Raw genomic sequence first — 23,722 nt, forward strand, 5'->3', positions numbered from 1 at the left:
CAATTTGGGAGCTGCAAAAACTGTCTAAACTTCTCGAAGTGATGAGTAATGCAACTTTCTCTGCTCTTGAACTGATAACTGATGAACTGAATGCTATGAGAACTGTAGTGCTCCAGAACCAAATGGCTCTTGACTTCACCCTAGCGGCGAGGGGTGGTACGTGCACTTTAATCAAAGAAGAATGCTGTGCGTTTATACCAGATCATCAGCACGAAATTAATGACCAACTTGAGGTGATTCAGCAAGTGTCGGCCATGACCAAACCAAGCCCAAACCCTCTGACGGACTTTTTCCAGAATTTGTTTGGGGGGTGGGGTTCCATCCTTATGAACATCTTGATTGCATTGGTGTGGGATTACTCCTGATAGGAGTTTGTATTTGTTGTGGAATCCCCTGCATGAAAAAATTAATCAAAGAGTTTATAGATATATCAGTTTCAGAGACTATGTATCAGAGTACTGAATTTTAAAAGCTGCTAGAATGTAAAACACTTTCATGAAGTATAAACTGAATGACTTTCTTAACTGCAAATCCTGAATGGAAGAGGTTAGGAAAAGAAGCAAACTGTTTATTATTTTTGAAAATAGAATTAAAAAGTATTAACAGGGGGGAAATGTAAAGAAAAATATGTATTAATGTGTGTATGCTTAATGCTAATTAGAAGCTAAATGAGTTAACACATTTTTCATTCTATTTTATATGCACTGTTTTATATATAAATTGAGTTTCATATGAGACTGAAAAGATGCTTTTTGAAACTGCAGTGTGCTTTCTGAAACTTGCAAGATGCCCTCTGACCTAGTAATTGCTAGCACAGCAATATTCATGTTTATGCCTTTTGGAAATGTACTTGAGAAGCAGGTGCTTATCTGCTAGGTCAGGAGTGAATGAATGAACAATGCTATATCCTGTAAATGTAATGATTCTAAACAATTAGCTCTGTTCGAAGTATGAGAACATGTGCAGCTGCAGTAGCTTAGAGATAATGTAGACAAAGGATTATTAGAGAAATGAACTGCTAGCTTTGTGCTTGAATTAGCCATAGTACCTTGATTGGTAACATTGCATGTATCTAACCAGTGGTAACCAAGGCCATGTTGTTTTCCTTAGGAAGTTTCTCACAAAAATTGATAAATCAGCAGAAATTCATGAGACTAATTGTTAATAAGTGATGATGAAAAGACTTGTAATTTGTTACGTCAGCTTGGTAGGCAATGTCTTATTAGAAAGTGTATAAAAATGAAAGTATTTCCTGTTTCTAGTTAGACAAACTCTGTAATAGCACGTTTTTGTCTCCTTGCTGCAAGTTTAAAGTGCCTTAACTTGATCCTACCGTGTTTTGATAATTTTTAAAGTATATTTTTCCTTTGACACGCTTCAATCAAGAAAAACCTTTAAATGTACCAAAAAAAGACAGTGAAATATGCATGCATAAATGTGAGTGTGTATGAAAGTGGAAGCAAGGTCTTAACCAGAAGTAGACGGATTCCATATAGTTGAACTTTTGTAACATCTTTATTGCTGGCAGAAGTCATTGAATAATCACCTGCTTACTTCTGCTGCTATTACTTTATGGGACACAGCAGAATAGTGAGGAGTGGGAATTAGTCTTGTCTCTGCTGTTCGGTGATCTTGACTTTGGTATATATAATTAGCAGGGGATATGGTGGATCTGGTGGGCTTAGCCTTCTTGAAAAAAAATGTGAGTTGTGAGTCTGTTTTTCAGGTTTAATCCATCTATCCTTTGGGATCAATATTTTGAGATTTTTATATTTCAGTATTTCAAAGTACATCCCCAGAAGTATACAGTTTTACTTATTCATTTTTGTAACTGGAGAAGTAAGCTGGTCCAACGACCCCTTTGTCATTAACAATATGAACCTAAATCAAAATAAAGCCTAAGGCCAGTAATAGAAATGTTTCAGTTATGGATTTCACATACAGTGAGACAGCATTAAAAAAATACATTAACATGCAGATGGCTGTGCAATGAAGTCATATAGATAATGCTTGTCAGAGTTCAAGGGGGGTGCAAGTGGGTATATGCTTGTACTGGAAGTTCTGAAGTTCAACTATCCTTCCCTAAATAGTGGTTCAGTTGCAACAAGTACCTATTCTGCTATAAAATCACCCCAGAGTTGATCTGAAGTTATATGGATCAAGACGAAGAATTGAAAACTGAGGAGAAAACTTTTTTTAATACAAAAAGTATGCTAATTGCTATGACACAAGTCTGAAGTAAAACCAAGTCGGTAGTGGCGCAGAAACAATCCAAGAATATGTATAAACAATCAGATCATCATTAAAACACATTACAAGCCTTAAGTTAATTGCTTCAAGTATTTAAGATATAAATCAATCTCTAGCTAACTGTTAGGAAGAAATGCAGTAGGTCCAGCAGCTGCTAACACAGCAAAGGGCTATATTAAATGAACAGGGTTAATTTATCAGCTCTAATAATATATCAGACATTTCAGCATGTGCCCAGGTCATAGAAAATAAAATTTATGATTTAGAGAATATGGCTAGAAGGAATGAAATGAGAACATTAGGCATGCTTAAGAGAGTAAAAAGGTCATATGCCCTAGAATTCATCATCATAAGAAAAACCTCCAGTGGTGAAGAGAGTGCATAGGGTCCTGAGCAAGCAAACCTCTTTTCCCAAGGCAATTTATATTTAAATGTTTAGACTATAATGACAAAGAATGGATATTAAGAAAAGCCAGGGAAATAGCAAGCAACTTAAAAATATCTGGACATCCAGTGAGAAGAGACCCAGACTACAGTTCTACTTAATATGTGCAGAGAAAAGCCCTCATCCATATATAAGATGGGGTAAAGAGCTGGGGTTTGGTGTGTCTCTTAAATATCCAGCTACAATACTGTTAGTAAAGGAAATGCACTCGACTGATGCTGATTGGCTTTTAAATGGCCAGGAAGTGTCATAATGCAGATCTGACCATAAAAGAAGGAAGAGGCAAAGACATACTCTCCCTTGACACCCACCCAACAAGCTAATCAAGGCAGAAGTAGGTAAAAGCTTCTTTCTCAGTTAGAAGCTTCTTATAGGTCAGCCTCCACATAACAATAGCTGGTTAGACAGAAAGTATTCATAAAGTTTACCATGAAGAGCGCACCTTGAGTAACCTTTCTTTTTTTTTCACTAATTTTTATTTTCATTTTACATTTATATAAATCACAATCATTTTCAAGAGTAACCTTTCTGAATGGACAGTAAAAGCATTGTGGTAGAGCTGTCTATGAATTCAGGAAGGTTACTGCGAGGTATAGACATCGTGTACACCTCATGGTAACTTTTATGAATCCTCTCATGTGATAGAGAATACAGTTATAATTTCCCAACATGCAGAAGAATTTGGGCAGGACATGGAACTTACATTTGAGTTATAGACAATAAAACACACTTGGCTGAATAAAAAAGACAAACAAAACAATTGAAACAGTAATGAAAAAGGATATTTTTTTCACTTTGGTGGGTGGTATGCCCTGTCATGGCTTATTTATATAATCTGTAAATATGTACATCACTGTAGGAATGTAGGAATGGGTTTAATGTATAACTAGGAAAGGTATGGTGGCTTAAACAGAGGTAACAGACACAGCCTAGAAGCTAGGCTGGTGAATAAGGGTGCCATAATAAGGTAGAATGGAACTATATCATTTTAATGCCTCACATTTCCCTGTCTTTTATTTATACCAAGCACAATACATCTCCTATATGGAAGTGCAATAGAAAACAGGGTAGACAACAGTAGGTAATATGAACAAGATGATGTGGTAACAAAATATGTGTGTGTGTAAACCCATTTAACGCTAGCTTATGGAATATACACATGAGCTGAAACACTGCATAATACTGTTCTGAGCTAACAATAGCAAGCAGATTTGCATGTAAATTGATGCCTGTTTTTATTGACTGCTTCCATCAAGAGCTGCTTTTAATATAATGCTATGTGGTTTACTGATAATAGTAATTACACACTGCTCACAAAAAGAATTAGTAATGCATGCCGTGCTAAGTGAATGCCTTTACATGGTGATGTAGTTCTAACATTAAAACAGACGTAAAGCATGAAACCATAAGACAGAACAAGTCATAAAATGTGCCTATAACTAGGAGCATACAATCTAAACAATGCATGCCATGCTAAATGAAAATAGCATTACAAAAGGAAAAGGCTTTCAGTTTGATAAAGGCTGAGATATAACAGAGTAGTATATACATGCTATGGTAGTGCAGGAGCTGCGTACAAATCAGGGACAGTAGGCCAAACAGAGGGTTCCTAAAGGGGCATTAGGGATCACAGAGGAACAGACAACTAAGGAATATGAACAGGAGTTACAGGGGCAGAAACAGAATAGAAGTTTGAATAGAAGGACTGAGTATGGACACGGAGGGATCATTTAACAAAGAATGGATTTAATATTTTTAACTATAGTCAATTAGTTATTACTCAGAAATATTTTACTCTTTTGGAAAAAGGTTTTAAATTTATTCCAGCCAGGCAATCAGACATTGCAGATACGATTTTAGAATTTAAACTGTATGCATGGAAATTGAATTTAGCACTATTTTTTGCTAAAAAAAGGAGAAATTAAGGAAAGGGTCAATGATACTAAATTAGTGAGAAAGTATATATTCAAACCCCCTTTACACCCAACATTAGCTGCATTTGAAAATCAGTTATGGATGATATTTATAAGTTGCATAGGAATAAAAAGAAAAAGAATACAATCTAAGTAAGGAAGAGTCTGAATTATTGAATGTATTGACAAAAGAGAGATCAATTAGAATCATGAGACATGACAAGGGTGGGGGAGTACTGATTTGTGATACTATAGATTACATTAGTAGTATGTGTAATATTTTATATAACTCAGATTCCTATACTATTATTTCAAGAAATTAAGTTAATATAGCATACAGACAAACTTATCTTTATTTAGAAGACATTTATATGGTGGGATACGATTATCCTAGATATATATATATATATATATATATATATATATATATTAAGAGAAGAAAAAACATATATTCCCATGATGTTCTGGATCCCTAAAGTCCATTAGGATTTGGTTAAACCTCCATATAGACCTATAGTCTCTGCTGGTGGCTCCAAGACTCTTCATTTAGGTATTTGCATAGATCAAATATTTAAAGCCTACTTATAGTCAGGAAACCCATTTGGTAAAAGATTTGTGAGATTTTTTTGGGAAGGTTAATGCTGGATGCTTGAGACCTGACATTATTTTTTAACTATTGATGTAGTTGGCCTTTTTAACTTTATCCCAATGGAAGAATTTTCATTTTTCCTTGATATGTTTATGTGATTTCTTAACAACAAAAAATATTAGAATCTTACTATATCTAGTAGATATAGTGCTATGCAATAATTGTATTTATTTTGAAGGAGAAGTATTTAAACAATTAAAGGGGTGGCAGTGGGGGCTGCTTGTGCCCCCATATATACAAATTCTGTGTTACTGGCTTGGAAGAAAAGTAAGTTTTTCCCTCTGAATATTTCAAGTTTATCAAGTTATACTTGAGATTTTCAGATGACATATTTATTTTATGCAAATAAACAAACAAAAGTTCAACCAACTAAAACAAGTGATGCCAGAAGAGAGTTCCAAATATCCCAAAGAATTTATTGTTAGCACTTTCATTCATTCACAATCCACAATGAACTTCATCAGACAACATTTCCCAAGAACCATCACCATTAAATAAGTCTGCTAATTATACAATTAAGAAATAAATTCATTAAAAGAAACCGGTCTGAAGAAGTGTATTTATTTTTGTACACGAAAACGTTAACAAGTAAAGGTTTTGGATTTATCGTGTGGCTGTGGTCTGTCGGACTCACTCATTGTTTTTTGCAGTTGTATAAAACTTTTTAGTTTTTCGTGTGGATTAAAAGAAACCTTAGTTTAAAGTTATAGTGCTGTTTTTGCAATGTCCTTGGAGTTTAGAAGAATGCAGTTTTATCTTAAATAATGGTTTAAACTCCAAAATACATTTTATGAATGGTAATTGTGGAACAACAGGTATTATTTATTTGTCAAAATGTTCTGAATCCAATGAGTTATATGCTGGTAAAACTGAGAAGGCGTTGAAAAAAATGGATCTATGAACACAATTATGATATAGGTAGGATGAACGTAAACAATGCCCTTGTTAGACACATTGAAACTCATAATAAATATAAAAGATTGTTGTTTGGTATAATCAAATTAGTGGAAAGGAACACTAAGGGGCAAATGGTAGAATTTTAGAATGCAAAGAGGTAATTTGGCAAATTAGGTTGAATGCTTTTTCCACTCCCGGTTTAAACGATTGTATAACTTTTGTAACCTGCATTTCAGTTAAAAGGTTTGAAAATATGATGAAATGATAAACCAACAAAAAGGTTTCATATGTCTAATATGCTTTTTAGCAATTTTGTAAGATCCGCACCTAACTGATTTTTATTATTTTAATTTATTACCTGATTGAAGTTTTTTTTAAAGAACATTTTATGAGTTACGTTTTGATCTTTTGTACATCAGTTAGTTATTAAAAAGTGTTTATTTGAATATATATATATATATATATATATATATATATATATATATATATTTTTTTTTTTTTTTTTTTTTTGGTATAAAGAGGGTTTTATAAGCACAGGAGAAATGTAAAAGGAAATAACCTGTTTAATGTGTGAGTCTCTTTAAATCTAAGTTTTTGACTGTTAATTAATTGTTTTAATTCATTTTAATTGCGTGAAACCTGTGGTATAAAATGAGGTGGAAGACAAATGATGGCATTCTCATTAAGTCCTCTTTGTGGGGCAAAAGCACTTAATCACTGTTTTATGTGCGGTTTACACATTTTCATTAAAGTATTTATACCTTGGATTTGTCCGTTCTCTCTCACTCCATTTGTTGTTTTGGTCGCTTTGTTTTTGGAGTGATTTTATCCTTTTTGGAGATACAAAAATAGGGTTCCCTGTTCTTTTATTAATAAATTAAAAATCCTCTATAAAAGCTGAGTGTTATAACAATAAATACTGGTATGAGACAAGGGTGCCCACTATCACCTATTTTATTTGTGCTTATAACCATGTCATTAGAGAGGCTATTACAAAGAAAACATAATGAAGGTGAAGTGGACAGCTTAGACTCTCAGAAAAAACAAAAATATCAACCTGGTTCACAGAAGATGGGGTCATTTGTCTCAGTAATCCAAAGACAGACTTGAAATTGATTTCAGAGACTATTAACTCCTCCAAGCTGAGAACAGGGCTGCAGTTAAATTATACCAAAACCTTTTCATTTACTATTCAGGAGTATCAGGAGAAGATAGTGCAATACACTGCACTACCTCAGTAGACAAAAACATCTAACTAACTAAATAAACAATATACATTGGGTTGGTTAAAGCATACATGTACACGGGGATAAGTCTAACCCTAGATATGATAAAGGATTTAGACTATAATGCTGCACTTCTGTCAGAAACCACATAGAAATTATACTCATGAAAGAAGCTTTCTTTGACAATCTGAAATAAAATCAAGATGATTAAGATTTCTTTGTACCAAAAGTCCTTTTCATAATGACACATCTGCCTCATTTGATATTAACTGTAGGAGGAAATGAAGCTTCAATCTCATATGTTCTCTGGCAGGGGAAGAGACCTAAGATGAGTAGAAAGACACTGTATACCAACTTGCAGTGAAGGACTAGGGTTACATAACTTCGCCAATATAATATCAGCTGTATGACTTGGTAGCATTCAGCTGAAAGACAAAAAACAAAAACAAAACCAGTTTGCTTTTACATATAACTAGCTATAATCGTACAGAAGAACAGAAGAGCAGAAATGATTGTCCAACAAAATATAGGATCCTAGAGGCTTGAAAAGCTGGGAGGAGAAAGTCCAGTTTAAACAAGGAAAGGCCATATATGTAACGTTAAGATCTTAGACGGCCAATTTTGGATGAACCCGATGTGTAAATTGTTGGCAAAAAGGTGATATGTGTTAACTGGATATGTAGGAATATTATATTTATTCAGGATGTCTGGGATGACGAGATGTCCAGCATTCAGTCCCTCTAGGATACTTAAGATAGAGAGGGTAATGATAAAGGTATCAGCTGGTGGCCATACTTCTAGAGAAGGTCCCAGATGAGGAGTGAAAATGTTGTAACACCATCCATTTTAGAACTGGCAAAGGAAACCAAAGATAAGGTAAGAAATAAAATATATTCAGGCTCAAGCTTAGGGTATTTTGTAAGCATAATGTCAGATAAAGGTAGGATCCAGGCCTAAATAATAAGCAAACTTGGGAAAATTTCTAAAAGGGCTCCTTTTGGAAAAGGAATGAAAGATGATTTGGGCTTTGCAAACATATAAGCATTTTCTATCACTAACACAATTCACATAAGTTAATTCTTACATGACAAATGACACCAATGAAGCTAACAGATAAAAACAGTCAATCTGAGGTAATATGCATATCTGCTTATGGGTAGACAGGGGCTGACTACCTAAATATGATAAGGTGCTATATGGAAGTTAAAAAGATGTGGGAACTAATAATAGGAGATATTCAATGGGCCACCAGAGCACAGCTGCCAAACAAGTTGGATGTACACATTGGGGTGCTATGGATTCTCCTCCCCGAATATCCTACATATGCATTTGGCCACATTGAGGTGGATAAATGTAATTGCCTCATTATTATTACCCACAATTTTTAGACACTGGGAAAGCATACCAAACAAATGGAGAATATACTTCCTTAGACTCTGAATATTACAGATATGAATGATACTAAGAAATAAAGAGACAAGGAATGGATGGATTACTCAACTACTTTCATCCATATGTTGTATAGAAGAATTTCTTGAAGTAATAATGCAGAAGGGTAAAACACAGAAAAACAAGGTGACATCATATATGGGGTAAGGTTCGGTCCATAAAAGACTACTAAATATACTTATAACCAAAGGAAAGGCACAAGAAATCAGCAAGTGAAAGTTTAATGACACTCCACATGTAAAATCACCGCACAAGCAGAACCAAACAAAAAATAATGCTGCCACAATTTCCAAACATGTTTTCGTCAGTATTCACTTCTTCAGAAATGGTTAACAGTTCTAAATGTGTTGTATATATATATATATATATATATATATATATATATATATATATATATATATGTCAGCTGTTATTTAAATCATCCAATAAAATCCCTTACTCACTAAATAATTAAACAATTAAACATTTGTCATTAAAAATAAAACAAACCCACGGGTTTCTTTACGACAATACAGTATCATATAACAAAAAGTAAATAAATAAAAAGGACAACAGCTATGTGGCTATTATTCTATAAATTTTAGTTCAGTTATACTTCACAAATGCCTTAGTCTTAGTTAATCCATAGAATATGAGGAAAGCTGGAATATGTCACGGAGTTAGACAAGGCAGTGACATGGATAGTATTTGGACTGTATGACACACAGTAGAGATTGGTAGTGGAAAGGTAAAGGCAACTGTCACCACCCAGGCAGTGATGTGTGCAGTGACAAGTGGACTGGTGCTGATCCAGTACTGCACAAGCTTCTGACTGCACACATACAGTCTTAGGTAAGACTAGTTTGTTTACAACACTGCCAAAAGGTGGGTCATAGTGCATAACATTGCAGGATGAAAGTGGCTGCAGGATGACCTGATGAAATTGTGCAAATGATAAGAAACATAGCATCTGAGGTTCAGAACAAAAAGGAGTATGATGATGTAGTTTGTTGAGAACCAGGAAAGTGGCTGTTAGTCTGTGAAAATGGATAAACTGGATGCCTAGGTTTTGACCCCATCAGCTCCAACCTGCTTAGTGTGTGACTCTATGAACTTTTATATGCTCCCAAGTGTCCTTCTGAAAGAAACCCAAGTGATCAAATTAGGCTTTCTGATTGCAAAAACAAAAAAGATAGCTGTAATTCAGATGCACTTGCAAATAGTAGCAGGAGCAACTCTGCTCAGTGTAACAAGGCAACAGTAGGTTGCTCCTAATATAATACAAAATAATGGGGGTACTCTACAAGAAGGGAAGGAGATCTTCCCTTCTACAGTGTAGTTGCCAAGCCATATACACAGAACTAGCTGCAGTGTCTGTACCTGAAGCAAAGTGTCTGCTTTCTGGAATGAGGCTGCTGTAGTGTCAAGAACTAAAGACCCTGACCACTTTTTCCACAGGAAATCGCAGCCAGAAGGAAAGGCAGTAGTAATGAATAAAGTTACCTGTTCTTTGGATTGAGATGTGCAACAGTGGGCATGATAAAGATTTTCAAATAATTAACTGGAATAAAAGATAAAGATGGGTATATCTGATGTTCATAAATAATCAATTGGAATAACACAAGAGTACCTGAATCATGATACAGAACAGGTAATGGGGGTTGAAGTCTTACACTGGCAGTGGACAATTCGGGATGGAAACAAAAAGGTTAATTTTGTAAGAAAGGTTGGTGTGTGTGACTGAAAGTATTGCCTCTGGGTGTAATGGATTAAAATATAACAGTTAGCTTTAAGAATGTACAACAATGAGAAAGGAAAAGTAACTCTAAGGAGACATGGCAAACGTCTTTGAATGCCTCGTTATCTGCATAACTGGGTGGTTTCTAAAGAATACAGGGTCTGTTGTTGCTAATTTTCTCACATACACACAAATGAGACTTCTGGTTTTAAAAGAGGAAATCTCAGAGCATGTCTGTTTTCAGTTTGTTAAATGAGACCTCAAATGTTTCCTCTAGTCTCCTTAGCTGTGCTAACAGTGGCATTTGTCTGAATGTCTCGGATTAGAACGTAACTGCCAACTGTAACTGAAATTATGCCTTTACATTTCTTTACTTTGTGCGTTCTTGACATACTTGCTTTCTTATTGATCTAAAATCATGCAAAACATTTTCATGCTGCTAAACTTGATTCTTTTTTGGGGGGCAGGAGTAATTTGGTTGCTCCAATCTATTTAATTCAATTGTATTTATTTATGTATTTTTATTTAGACTTGTTATATCTGTGGGCTAGTGGACTTCCAAATGTGATTTTTTTTTTGTTCAGCTGAATGCTACTCCTTATACTATATGGTTTTAAAAGGTTCTTTATTGTAATTGCAAGATCTGCAGTCATGACTCCAGGAATTATGAAAAAAGTGACCCTAAAGAAGAACAGCAAATGTTAACAATTACTGTTTGTTTTGTTACTAGCCCACTGCACCCCCACACCCCCTCTACTTATATATACTAACTCCAAAATCATTTTACCTCCGAGAAAAGGGAATATTCCAAGATACAGCCATCTCAGACTAAGTATATTCTTTTTCACATTTTTGTTCATTCTGTCTTCCAGTTCTGTAAAGTGAAATCACAGGTCTTGGAACTTAACACTATTACCATTTTAAAAGTATGATGTTACATTCTGTACACTAAGACAGTAATGGCTACCATATTAATTTAGTTTGCTGTTTGGGTCATTGTCTTTAATCTGAACAGCAAAACGCATCTGCTTGGCCAGTTTCCCTATCAAGTGCAAAGTAGACCAGTTTAAAATTATTGATTTCTGTTCCCTGATTTAGAAGAGCCTGATCACTTTTTTCCATAGGAAATCACTGCTGGTACAAATTCTATTTGTGTGCTAACAGCAATTCAAAGTGTCTGGGTTACTTTTATCTCCACAGCGGTCTGACTGTTAAGATAGTGCACATAAGTAAGGGAGTGAGGGTTACAGTGGGATTGCACCCTTAAAAATGTATATTTATTGTATCTTTCATTGAGTTAGAACTTCAGCCTGTTTATTTCATCTAGTTTAATCATCAGTGGCACCAATTTACATCAGGGTTATCATGTTTGTCCCTGCTCAGTTTGTGAGGTGCACACTATTAAGTGATTGAGTAAGACTGCAAAAGATATACATTGTGTGTGTGTGTGTGTGTGTGTGTGTGTGTGTGTGTGTGTGTATATATATATATATATATATATATATATATATATACATATATATATATATATATATATATATACATATATATAGAGAGAGAGAGACAGAGGGATGAGAGATATAAGAGGATCAGCCTATGATCCTGGAGAAGGAACTACCTACATTCCTCTTGTGTTTCCACATTGACATTAAACATGGTTGCAATATGACAGATTTCAAAGTCACTCTGGGTAGACACACCAAACTTTATATTTCTACTTGTTAAATATCTTCCCTTCCATCTTCCAATACTCACTCCTATACTTCATTAGCATAACAACTTGCTTACCAGATCAAACTGAATCTTTTATAGAGCTAACATCTTGACCATTTTGGTGATGCTGGACACTGGCTCGGTCAGCTCCTTGCAGATCTAGAACTTACACAAATGTTTCAATTTTAATATGTCTCAACCAAATCACAGAGTATCACTCAGTACTGTTGTAGCAGAAAATAATTCTCCTGCCTGGTGTTGCTCCAACTCTGTTATTCCGAATCTACATTGTCGTTTTCATGTTGGTACATGAATAAGCAAGTCTTTGTGAGGTTCTGTTTAAGTAACTTTATTCCATACAAACACAGCATTGTAAAGACTTGTTAACTATGACTAAGGTAACATATACAAACTAACTGCTATGATAAGACATGCTCACTCACAGGCTGCTTCTATAACATGGCACCAGGGATTGAACGTGTCTGGAATTTAGATGAGCACGCACAGCCTCACATGCTTCTCAAAGACATAGGACACACACACATTACACTCTGATCTGCATCTTCCCTCTTTGAAATACATCATGCAATTTGTCATGAGACTATTTGGCATGCAGAAATCACAGATAATCCAATGACATGCATTATACAATACTATATACACAAACATATACAATCAAGTCCATGTTGCTGTGTATTTCACACTAGGCTTAGAAACTCATCTATATCGTGTGACATAAAATTGGAAACTGGATTTAGCAAATGGGACAGTCTCTGCAAAATGGTTGACTTGTGGAATGTTTGAATCACTATCTGGAACAGAATCAGACTTTTGAACATATTTGGGTTTAGAAACAAAGTCTGACTCATTCTTTGTTCTAGAATTTGCATCACAGATACAATGTTGTGACTGCAATGATGATAATTCTGGTACAGGAAGAAGATGTATACGATTCCTGCTATACTCAATACCCTCAGAGCATACCAAAATAAGATCTTGGCTGAGCACAGATGCCTGTACTCTGTCCTATTTGATCAAAACCTTTCATTGTTTGAATTCTCACCGTCTCTCCTTCCCTCAATGAACAAAGAAATGTGCTTGATTTGTCATAACTAGATTTCTGGATATTACGCTTCTTAAACAATTGAGCCTTGATGGTTTTAATGTTCTTGCATTTAGGCATCAACAAACTGGAAGTAATGGGTAGCGTAGTTCTAGTTTGCCTGGAAAGTAGTCTTTGAGCAGGTGAGCCAAGAATATCATCACGAGGTATGTTTCTGAGATTAAGCAAATTCAAAAACACATTGGTATTGTCATGCTTTGACCTTTCAAGTAGTTGCTTTGCACTGAGTACAGCTCATTCAGCAAGACCATTGGACTGCGGATATCCAGAACTACTAGTAACATGAACAAAGTCCCATTCTCTTGTAAAATTCTGAAACAACTGGTTAGTAAATTGAGGGTCATTGTCAGAATAAGGTTTGTGAGTACTACCATGTGAACTGAGAAGTGACATTTTAACTTAGTGATAACATCTGTTGAGGTTAAGTTTGATAGTAAATCAATCTCAAACCAGTTTGAATAAGAGTCTACCAAAACCAATTAGTGTTGATTGTTCCACTCGAAGATAGCAGCAACTACCATGGACAAAGGTAGTAAGGGTTTCTGCAGATGCGCTTTGGTACTATTACACACTGAACAAGAAGAAATGACACTATCAATGTCTTTGGACAATGAAGGCCAAAATACTAATTCTCTTGCTCTTCTCTTCATGGATAATAAATTTGGATGACCACGATGCAAAATCTGAATGTACTCATGAAAGGAAGCAGGAACAATAATTTTAGGACCTTTGTATATAATACAATCTTCCAACAACAATTCATCTCTGTAAGGAAAATATGGTTGCACTTCAGTTAAAACACTTGATTGCTTTGGTGACCAACCAAATTGGATGTAGTGAATACGCTTTTGCAGAATTGGATCAGTCATAGTGTGGTCTCTTAATTCATCTAGTCTAGTGGTGGAAAAATTACGCACTGACATAACATCAAAGTCAAAAGTTTCAGCTTCAAGGATGGATGACACCCATTCAGTTGGTTCTGTGACTGAACAAATCACACCTTGCTGCACCATTTTATCCAACTGACCTTTAACTCTGTCCTGCATTGCAATCAGAACTCTTCCTTCTGGTCTGACTACTGGAGTAACTTCTGGATCTAACTTCACAGAATTCACAACTAGAAGTTTGCCCAACTTGTCAATGAAAACATCAGCATACTCTGAAAAAATTGATTTTGAAAAACTGGAACTTGGAACTGTATTCACATGATAAACCTCTTTGGCAAAAGAAAACAGATTCATTCTCACCCTATCTTTGAGATCCAGTAAAGACTGCACTGGTCAATGGACTACGTAAAATAATAAGTTGTAACAGGTTTCAGCCAAATAACAGGAAAATATGACTGAACCTTCGGTTTGAATCTCTTCACCTCCATACACAACAAGTCTCGCATTGCTGGTTGTGTTGAGCGACTCATTAGTTCTCACTTTTGCAAATATGTCCATTGATATAGCATTGCACTTCGACTCAGTGCCCACCTTGAGCTTTGTGGGATTTCCATTGATCCTGACTGTACAAAACACTTTCTCCTTGTTAATAAGTTTACTGCATCAATTCTTTCTCCAAGTACGGACACACCATCCACATAGAGAGCTGACTGTTTCTGTTCTACTTGATCAACTTGCTTTTTTGTGTGACCTTTCTTTACAGTGTACTGAGACTTTTGAAAATGGTTCCATTTCTTACACTTGTGGCACTGTTGACCAAATGCTAGATACTTTTCCCTTTTAGACTCATGATTTGCACCACAACCAAGAAAGTTAAAAATAAAGCTAGACTTCGGCTTTGTTGACTCTTGTTTGCATTGCACTGAAGTGACAGTGGAGCTTGCATCTTTCCAAGAACTTTCTGGAAAACTGTGCACCTTCTTTGGAAACCCTGTGGTGATTCCTTGTTTAGTACTGTCTCTGCGTGCCACATGTCGCATACTCTCTATGTTTGCTCTGGAGCTCATTGAACCCATGCTTTTTTATCTTGCAAGCATATTTGTATGTCTTTCAGTCACTTCATGGATCTGACAAATCTCTATTGCTTTACTTAATGTCAAATCACTGTCACGAAGCAAAATCTTTCTCATTGCAGCACTACTGATACCACATACAAGTCTGTCCTTTATCAGCTTATCTTTTAAATCACCAAACTGACACATCTTTGCTCTATTTCTTAAGTCAGTTATGTAAGCTACAATTGTTTCCCCTGGCTTCTGGTTCCTTGTGTAAAATAAATGTCTCTCAACATAACGTTTGTCTGCGAGTTGCACATTACTCTGACCTTCTCTTCAAACACTTGCAGTCCTTCCTTGATTCAGCTGGCACAACAATATGGGAGTCAGCACCTTCACCCTCATACACTGCTGGTGCATACACAAATGAATGCTCTCTTTCTTTGGCCTCAGATCTTGTCAAATTTAACAACATGAATGCTCTAGTATGTGCATCTATATTTGCATAAGCTGCTTGTATGAGAATATTGTACTCTTGCTCAAATACTCTCCAGTTCTCTGCAATATTCTGTTCAAATACAAGTGGTTGAGGTTTTTGAAATCCATCTGCCATATTAACACATTCCAGCTAAGGTCTTGCAATCTAGCACAAATACATGCCCACACAAGAAATTGGCATTAACACAATTGACACAATGCTTCGTTCTTTTATTATTTCTTTTGTGCTCGTTCTCTTTAAGCTTGCCTGAACTATCTGAATGAACAGCCTGGTGAAACTCTCAAACAACTGAACTTTGCAAAATAACATCTTGTCTTTATCGATACTTTATTGTACTTTGCGAAATACTTTCTTCAAATTAGCAATGCTTTACCAAACTTTCTGGAATAGTTTCTCAACCTTTTCACTACTCTACGGAGTTCTGTGAAATGTACTCTCAGATTACTCGATGCTTTTAAAAATCTTTGATTGGTGAAAGTAAAAATTCTAAAGTCATTTATCATCATTCACTATGCTTGCAGAATCAACAGAAGCAGAAATGCTAAAATCGTACACATTCGAAATCGATAAAGATTGAAATGCTAAAGTCATGCACATTAAATTGATGAAAGACAGAAATGCAAAATTGTTTGCTATGCTTGCAAAACTGATAACACAGAGATGCTAAAGTCATACACTTTTGAGGCTTCAGAATCGATAAATGTACAAATTCTGAAATTCTTTATTCTTAGAATTGGTAGAGGTAATAATGCCAAAGTAGTTGCAGGCATGCTATAGTAATACACCAACACTTATAAAAGTCGCCTCTTTAAAAAAACATTCAAGAACTTTACGTTGCAACTAGATAATTCATGAGCAGTGTAACTATCTTGTAATTCTTTATAACGAATACCTTTTTAACCATGCAAAGCAACTCTTTACAGTATAAGAAGCACTCTATAATGGTGACACTTTGCTAGCAGCCACACCCAGCTCAAAACCTTTTCTCAAATAACTATGCTTTGACTGGATTTTCACGAGATTGTTGCACCTTGCACACAGCAAACTCTTTGAAATATATGCACAGTAATAAGAACACACTGTAAGCAGTTTTACACACTCTGAAATACGTTGAACAACTTCAATCATGCCCTTGTTGCTATACAAAGTCACAGTTATGCCCAAACACAGCACTTTGTCTAAATACAAGCAGTCGCCTTGCTTTATTTTGCTTACTGTGCCCTTTTTTATGCCCAACGTGCTTCTTTTGTGCTCGTTTTACTCTAAACATGCCCAATTCTGCCTTGAACACATTCGTTCTGCCTTAAACATGCTCATTTTGTATTTCGAAGCCAATCATTTTAACAAACACCTTTATCTCAGACATTCTCTTTAATTAGCAAACTTGTCTTTTTTTCATATAACTTCTTGTTTGATAATGTAGTTTGTGCCCTTGTAATGCCTTTTCTGCCTTTTTTTCTTTTGCATCAAGTAAATAACTTTTATTTTCTTTCATTACCTTTGGTTCGTTCTATTTGTGTTTATATTGTTTCTTTCAGTTCTACCTTCACTAGCGTCTACATCTCATGGCTCCAAACGTTCTTCTCTCTTCGATCCCGGTTCTAACACCATGTCGTTTTTGTGTTGGTACATGGATAAGCCAGTCTTCATGGGTTCTGTTTAAGTAACTTTATTCCATACAAACACATCATTGTGAAGACTTGTTAACTATAACTAAGGTAACTTATATACAAACTAACCGTTATGATAATGCAAGTTCACTCGCAGGCTGCTTCTATAAAATGGCACCAGGGAGTGCACGTGTCTGGAATTTATACGTGCACATACAGCCTTGCATGCTTTTTAAAAACATAGCACACACATGTTACACTCTGATATACACACGTAATGATCATTTCTGTGTAAACGGTGGGTGATTATGCAAAAGACCTAAGCCACCTTCACCCACCACTGTATTCATTCGAGTTCATTTCAGCTGTACAAGTCTTGTCTTAGACAACCCCCTTCAACACCTGATGTCATGTTACCAGACTGCATATGTTTTATAAAGTCATAATAAATATCCAAAAATTAATCTATTCTGCTAAAGCAAGAAGTCTGAGGTTCTAGCTGTCTGTAATTCATTACTGCCTTAAATCCATCTTAAGGTACAGGGATAGTATGGAAGTTGTGGAAATATTGTGACTTGCTCCTTCCCTTCCATGTCTTCAGAAATCGTAACATGTTCCTTCAAAGTTAGTTAATAAATAGACAAATGGCATTGCAGTGAACTTCTACAAAAAAAATCTCTAAAACTTAATTAAAACAAACAAAAAATATTCTGCATGCTGTATATTTCAAACCTCTATCTCTGTGAGCTGAGTAATACTGTCTTTCTTTTTATTTTGGATTTTCCACCCTCTGTTTCACTTTCCACATTTCCAACCCACCCCTTTTACATCCACACCTATTACTCTCTCCCTTTAACTCTTTTCTCTCCCTGCTCTTCTACTTTCAAAAAGTCACATTCGTGGAGATAAAATTTATGTTCTGTGTCTTCCTGATAAATGCTTTACTTTCAATCATCATTCTCATCTATCTTCCCTCAAAATACCCCCTCCCCCATTTCACTGGCAACCACCTTGCTTTTGTCTATAATCTGGGTCTTTCCTGGGGATGTAATTTCTTCTTCATGGAAATACACATTCACTCCCACCACCAAATCTCCAGGTCCCAAACACTTATTGGTCTAAGACCAAAATCCATTCTCCATACATATGCAAAATTACCAGCAAAAATGTAGGATCTATATCATGAAACTGAATGTTGTGCACGCCAAATACCAGAAGGCCGTACTGGGAAGTCGAAAGTTGAGAGTGTTGAAGCCGCGAAAACCCAAATTCTTTCCCAGGGAAGGAATTCAGTTGGCCGTTTCTGTGGCTTCGGCATTTTCGGACCAGGTCAATGTAAGTGTACGAATGGGTAGTGACAGACTTTAGGGTTAGGGCACGGGTCAGGTAAGTGTGTGATATTGACAGACTTTAGGGTTAGGGCACGGGTCAGGTAACTGTGCGGTAGTGACGGACTTTAGGGTTCGGGTGTGGGTCAGGTAAGTGTGCAGTAGTGACAGACTTTAGGGTTAGGGCTGGGTTAAGATTAGTGCATAGATAGTGGTGTATGTTAGGTTTAGTGTAGGCTTTGAAGGTGTTTGGTGTGATTGTGTTATGTGCGTGTTTTTCGGAACAGCAAATTTTTTCTCTGGGAAGTGTCGATGTTATCCGAATTCGATCTTCCAAATTCGAACTTATGGTGTTCGACATTTTGGAAGTTTGATTTTGTGATATAGACCCAAAATGTATATCCCAAATTATGTGAATTTGCAAAAAAAAATTATGGTTTCCTGTGTTATTCACAGCATGATGTGTGTTGAGACCACAACAGTACAACTGGTCTGCTTTTAGTTATGAATTAACTTCTACAGCATCAGCAAAGATCTGCTGCAGGGAATTAGCTGACTTTCATCACATATTTGATATGGTTAGTTGCAATACTCTGTGTTGTCTGACTTTAATCCAGGATTTGAGGAAGGCCTGTTCAAGTGATTGAAAGATCCTAGATCAGTCCAAACACCAGCCTCTACTTTCTGGTGCACTCTAAGGTTCTCGCCTTGGCCCATTCTTTTTCCTGATTAATAAAGATAATCTAGCCAGTTCCACTCCTCCTTACAGTTTTAACCCTTTATTCAAATGCCTTGGTGGATTCTAGCTATTCAAAAAAATGCATCAGAGGGACTTCACTCTGCCTACGATTGGAGCACAAAGAAAAACTTGCAGGTTAATATGAACGAAACACAAACTATGACATCTGGGACCCCCTAGTGATTGCTCAGTCTTTTCCACATACCTATGTTTGATCCCTAAAACTGGCCTGTTTTTCAGATCTACAACTTCAAATACCTCAGTTGGACCGCACACATTTCTGCCCAGATATAGGTCTGGTCTATGACAATAGGACAACTCAAAACAGGAAACAAGACAGATAGACTTCTAACCTCTGAAACTTAAGCAACAAAATAAACTTTACTTATTCAGTAACCAGGTATGGGAATTAGTTTTTTGCAGGCCCTTTTCAGCTACAACACAGACCACAAGAGTAAAGGTTAATTAATTAAATATGGACAGTAACCAATCAAATGGTTTGTTTCTGGGAGGAAATCAGACGAAGGGCACACATTCAACATGCAAACTCCACACAAAGTGTAATAAGAGGCCAAAAGTGAGCCATAGACTGTGATGCTTTGTGGAAGAGATGTTAACTAAACAGACACTCTGATGCCCATTCAATTCATTTTGTTTCACTATACCCTTCATCTTCTTATAAATGGTTCTCCTGCTAAGTACCAGATAACAAACTGCATGAAACAAAATAAATTATTTCATCTCTGTCCAGTTGGTGGGAGCACCACTGCAGAGCTTCATCATAGTCAAACAAGGCCCTAGCAGGATAAAAGACTGTGCCACAGGCAAACCAATATTTCATTATTTGGTTGTCTCTCCTCAATTACCATGAAGCACTGTTCAAATCTGTCACTGTGCATATTATTTTCTTTCAATTTTTTTTCTTTTAAAATGAACACAGGCATTTAGATTTAAAACTGTAATGTCACATTTTACAGCAAAAGCACTGACAGCCATTTGCTGCATAAAACAAAGCAATTTCACATTCAAAATAGCATGTGAAACAGTCAATTTCTCTTCCTGTGGGACTCACATTTATTAAAAATGTATCTGGCAATCCATTTAACTACAAGAAATGTGCTAGGCCTCATAGTCAAACAGCATAAAGTGGAGCACTAGTTAGTGTAGAGTGTATGTGAAGGGTAAAGGAATTAAAAAAATGTACAATGCATTTGCTAAAAAGACCTACTGGATGCGTATGTTGCTTTTTAAGGGCAGCCCAGGAGTACTACTTGATGAAGTAACTTGGTCCGAGTCACACAGTAGACAAATGAAGGCTGAGGGAATCAAATCCTACACTACAGAAGCAGCCCAATGTCTTATTCGTCTGCATTCAATATTAGATGGACTGCTGTAGTCTAACACAGTGCACTTCAAACCTGTGTGACTACAAAAAAAGCAAGGTTAATTAAGAATGGTTTCACAGTTAAAATATTAATATTACACTCATAGACTTCATCCTGTCACAGCCAAATAAACAGAATGTCAACAGTCAACAAAATGAAGAAGCCAGTCAACAAAACAAGGAAACCAGAAATCAAACCCAAAGAACATGGCTCATAGGATGATATTCCTGTTTACTACACTCAATTCCTTATCTTCCTTTGCACCATAATTATTGTAGACTGCAGGAACCAAGTATTTATGCATGCACCCATGCCCGCGCGCGCACACACACACACACACACACACACACACACACACACACACACACACACACACACACACACACACACACACACACACACACACACACACACACTCACAAAACCACCAATTACAACCACTTGCATGATTGTACACCTCAGTTATTTGCTTGAAAACAAGTGAATGAAGAGTGCTGTCTGAAGAAGTCTGAAGAAGTTAATAAAAGTCTGGCAATTAGTGCAGTGGGTTAAGATTCTAAGCTCTTAATGAGCTACTTCTTGTAGTCAAGGATACAAAGTTTGATTCTTTCTAGCTCCATTTGCCTACCGTATGACTCTGAGCAAGTCACTTAACCAGACAGTGCTTCTGGGAATTGGCCAAAAAATAGGGATCTGTGAAACAAAAAAAGGGATAAAGAATAAATATGAGATTTTCTGAATGAAATTCTAATGACTGATGTTGCTAAGTGACTGTACTGTCTAATAATTTACCCAACTATTATGTCTTATCCTGCGGTAATTTGTTTTTGGTATCAGTGGTATTACTGAATCACTAATGCATGTTCATATTGCTTGTCTGACTGAATCATGTTCTTACTAAATAATGTAGGTTTGCAGAGGTTTTGCACACACACGCACACACACACACACACACACACACACACACACACATACTTCCCTCAATCTTTGTGATTTCTCTCCAAAAGCCGTTCTTTGAAAAAAAAGATCTACCTATTTTTTTTGAAAATCTATAGCTGTGAGTTCTCCCTCTAAAATAAAGATCTCCAAAGCACAGTGCTTCTCTGATTTCTGTCAAGTCAAAGGTTGCAAGTCACAAACACAGCTGAATGGAGTGGGTATTTATTTTTTTGCCTGGCCAGGTCCTCCAACAAGCACTGGGCCAAAGACAGCTGCCTAGGTCTCCTTGTGCTGGATGTGGCCCTGCACCACCGCATCCCATTTCTCAAAGCTAAATGTCTCCCTAAACTATCATACTTTTTTCACAAATTAATCTGCAGTAGTTGCCAAATTTACTACAATACTTAATCCCTTTAATTTGCATAGACAGGAATATTGTACCAAACTGCTCCACTATTGGATGTGGGAGCAATCCAGTTATCGGTTGTGTTCAGAGGAAGATTTCAGAATCAATATAACTATGTGAAAGCAACAGTTTGCTCAAACAATTTTGTTTACATTTACCCAGATAGCTCCTCTACATATGCTACTTTCATTAGTTAATGCTTAATTTTTCAAGATTTTAAATATGCTTATTTTTTTCAATGGCTGTTGCTGTTGTCGTTATTATTTATTATTATTATTATCATTGGTGTTGATAATAATGTTATTGTTGTTAGTATTACTGATCACTACAATTATAAATGCAAATAGTTGGCAATTATTTCTTCTTGAGATAGCTTTATCCATTTTAATTTCCCAAAAATAGAACAGTGGAATTTCCAGGAGAACAATTCATGCTTAACGCTTGTTCCCAAAAGCTGATGCGTGTCATTTTTGGAAAAAAACATACATGCCTGGTGAATCTGAGGAAAGAATCTTTTCTAAAACACACACACACACACACACACACACACACACACGCATATATATATATATATATATATATATTTTTTTTCCCCACAAAGCAATCAATCGCCTGCTTCAGAGCATTAAGTTAAATTATTGGTTGTGGGCACATGCACACACAGACAAACACACCCACACGCACACGCACATACTTAGACTCCAGCTGAACGTTTTACAGGAGATGCTTCTGTTTGGAAATTGACTAGCACCCACCTCTGAATAGGTAATGTTTCTGGATGACTGGACAGTGTCTTTTTCCACCTCCACTCCTAGAGGTGTGCTCTCTGAGGGCTCCACAGATGACCCATTTATCACCCTCAGCGGTATATCAGATTCCTGGATTCCTTCTTCTGCAGTGGCCATTCCGTTAGACATGTAGCAGCAGACTGCCAAAATACCCAAGTCCGCGCTCACTCTGCTGCGTGAACTCTCTACTCCTTTCAGTCCCAAACTACTGCAAAGGGAACATTTGGTCTATACGAATGTATGCTATCCAAAGGAGAAAGTTTGCGTATTTGTTAAATAGTGGGCAGTGCAGACACACGAATCAGATTGTTTACTTCGCTCTTTCCACTTGGTGAGTCTGATCCGGTGACATCGAGGTGGCAAGTTCCAGCCTCAGTCCACCTGCGTACGATGTTCTCGTCAGGCAGAGCCCGGGATAAACTGACAGCAAGGGGCACACTAAAGGTGAACTGTATGTTGGGGGAGTAGGTGTTGGTTACTCCCCGTGGACTTTGGGATAATGAGACGACACAAACAGAAAGCGCAAGTAGCTTGACAAGAGGAGCAGCCTCGTCAGGCACAACAGAGGAAAACAAGAGGAGGGTGATGTGGCGTGAAGTAAACTGGTGTCTCGAGACTAACCTGGCCAGTTAGTGGAGATTCCAGTAGGTACATACGGGGAAGTAGGAAGGAGTGCTACAAGGTGTGGCAGTCAGGAACAAGGG

The 23,722-nt window shown here is 36.5% G+C and overlaps 1 protein-coding gene across 2 annotated transcripts in view; it reads right to left on the minus strand.

Moving 5' to 3' along the window:
• Window positions 1-23,358, minus strand: part of CCHR9.PART0H3orf52 (chromosome chr9.part0 C3orf52 homolog) — a 517,737-nt gene extending 494,379 nt beyond the window's left edge. For both annotated transcript variants that reach the window (XM_044084489.1, XM_044084490.1), the window contains exon 1: window positions 22,986-23,358. In XM_044084489.1, the coding sequence (XP_043940424.1) occupies window positions 22,986-23,147 (162 nt within the window). In that variant the 5' untranslated portion in view covers window positions 23,148-23,358. The remainder of the gene's footprint in view (window positions 1-22,985) is intronic.
• Window positions 23,359-23,722: the final 364 nt, after the last annotated feature.

The sequence above is a fragment of the Protopterus annectens genome, chromosome 9.part0, assembly GCF_019279795.1.
Source record: "Protopterus annectens isolate FY-2018-M chromosome 9.part0, PAN1.0, whole genome shotgun sequence".
In the NCBI taxonomy this organism is placed as follows: Eukaryota; Metazoa; Chordata; order Ceratodontiformes; family Protopteridae; genus Protopterus; species Protopterus annectens.